At 47.5% G+C, this 1,326-nt stretch overlaps 1 protein-coding gene across 1 annotated transcript; it reads left to right on the forward strand.

Annotated features, from left to right (window-relative positions):
• The first annotated feature begins 381 nt into the window (after positions 1-381).
• Positions 382-1,239, forward strand: LOC103269809 (thymosin beta-4). The gene is made up of 2 exons (XM_008067368.2): positions 382-634; positions 938-1,239. The coding sequence occupies exon 1, from the start codon at positions 446-448 to the stop codon at positions 578-580; it is 135 nt and encodes a 44-aa protein (XP_008065559.1). The 5' UTR covers positions 382-445; the 3' UTR covers positions 581-634; positions 938-1,239.
• The last annotated feature ends 87 nt before the right edge of the window (positions 1,240-1,326 follow it).

A 1,326-nucleotide genomic window follows, 5' to 3' on the forward strand; every position in this document is an offset into this window, starting at 1 on the left:
TAGTTCCAACTACTTGAAAGGCTGAGGCAGAAGGATCACCCGAGCCCAGCGGGTCGAGGCTGTGGTGGCCAGGAGCGGCCACTGTACTCCACTCTGGGCAACAGAGTGAGACTCCAACCAAAAAAAAAAAAAAAAGATGAAGGACTAAGAGTGTCTGTTATTTACTTCTTCCACAACGAATAACCAAATAGCAAGTAGAGAATAACACTTCAAATGTAACATCTAAGCTTGTATGGTAGCTCATGCCTGTTATCCTAGCATGTTGGGAGGTTGAGGTGGGAGGATAGCTTGAGGTAAGGAGTTTGAGACCAACCTGAGCAACAGAGCGAGACCCTGTCCTACCAAAACAAAACAAAACAAAACCAAAAAAATGCCACTTGGCGTTGGCCACTGCACAGACCAGATTTCCCTCGTTCGAAAGCCTCTCTCTGCTCCCTCCGAGACCATGTCTGACAAACCCGATATGGCTGAGATGGAGAAATTCGATAAGTCGAAATTGAAGAAGACAGAAACGCAAGAGAAAAACCCACTGCCTTCCAAAGAAACGATCGAACAGGAGAAGCAAGCAGGCGAATCATAATGAGGCCAGCGCCGCCAGTATGCACTGTACATTCCACTAGCATTGCCTTCTTATTTTACTTTTTTTTTTTTTTTTTTGAGTTGGAGTCTCACTCTGTCACCCAGACTGGAGTGCAGTGACCGCTCCCGGCCACCACAACCTCGACCTGCTGGGCTCCGGCGATCCTTCCACCTCAGCCTTCCAAGTAGCTGGAACTACAGGTGCGCGCTACCATGCCCGGCTCATTTTGACTTTATTGTAGAGATGAGGTCTTGCCAAATTGCCTAGGCGGGTTTCGAACCCACTAGCTCAGGCAATCCACTCACCTCAGCCTCCCAAGGCGCGGGATTACAGGCTGAGCCACCGAGCTCGGCTTATTTTACTTCTTTTAGCTGTTTAACTTTGTAAGATGCAAAGAGGTTGGATCAAGTTTAAATGACTGTGCTACTCCTTTTCACATCAAAGAACTACTGACAATGAAGGCTACGCCTGCCTCTTCCATTTGCCTCTCTGGCTGGCAGGGAAGGAAAAGAGCTTGCATGTTGGTGAAGGAAGAAGTGGGGTGGGACGACAGTGAAATCTAGAGTAAATCAAGCTGGCCCAAGGTGTCCTGCAGGCTGTAAAATGCAGTTTAATCAGAGTGCCATTCTTTTGTTCAAATGATTTTAATTATTGGAATGCACAATATATATATATTTTTTTGAGTTGGAGTCTCACTCTGTTGCCCAGATTGAGTGCAGTGGCCGCTCCCGGCCACCGCAGCCTCT

The sequence above is a fragment of the Carlito syrichta genome, unplaced genomic scaffold, assembly GCF_000164805.1.
Source record: "Carlito syrichta isolate Samal-C Ts95f unplaced genomic scaffold, Tarsius_syrichta-2.0.1 Scaffold309491, whole genome shotgun sequence".
NCBI lineage: Eukaryota > Metazoa > Chordata > Mammalia > Primates > Tarsiidae > Carlito > Carlito syrichta.

Excerpts from the sequence above, each read along its gene's own strand:
- LOC103269809 (XM_008067368.2), top strand. The coding sequence starts at position 446 with ATGTCTGACAAACCCGATATGGCTGAGATGGAGAAATTCGATAAGTCG.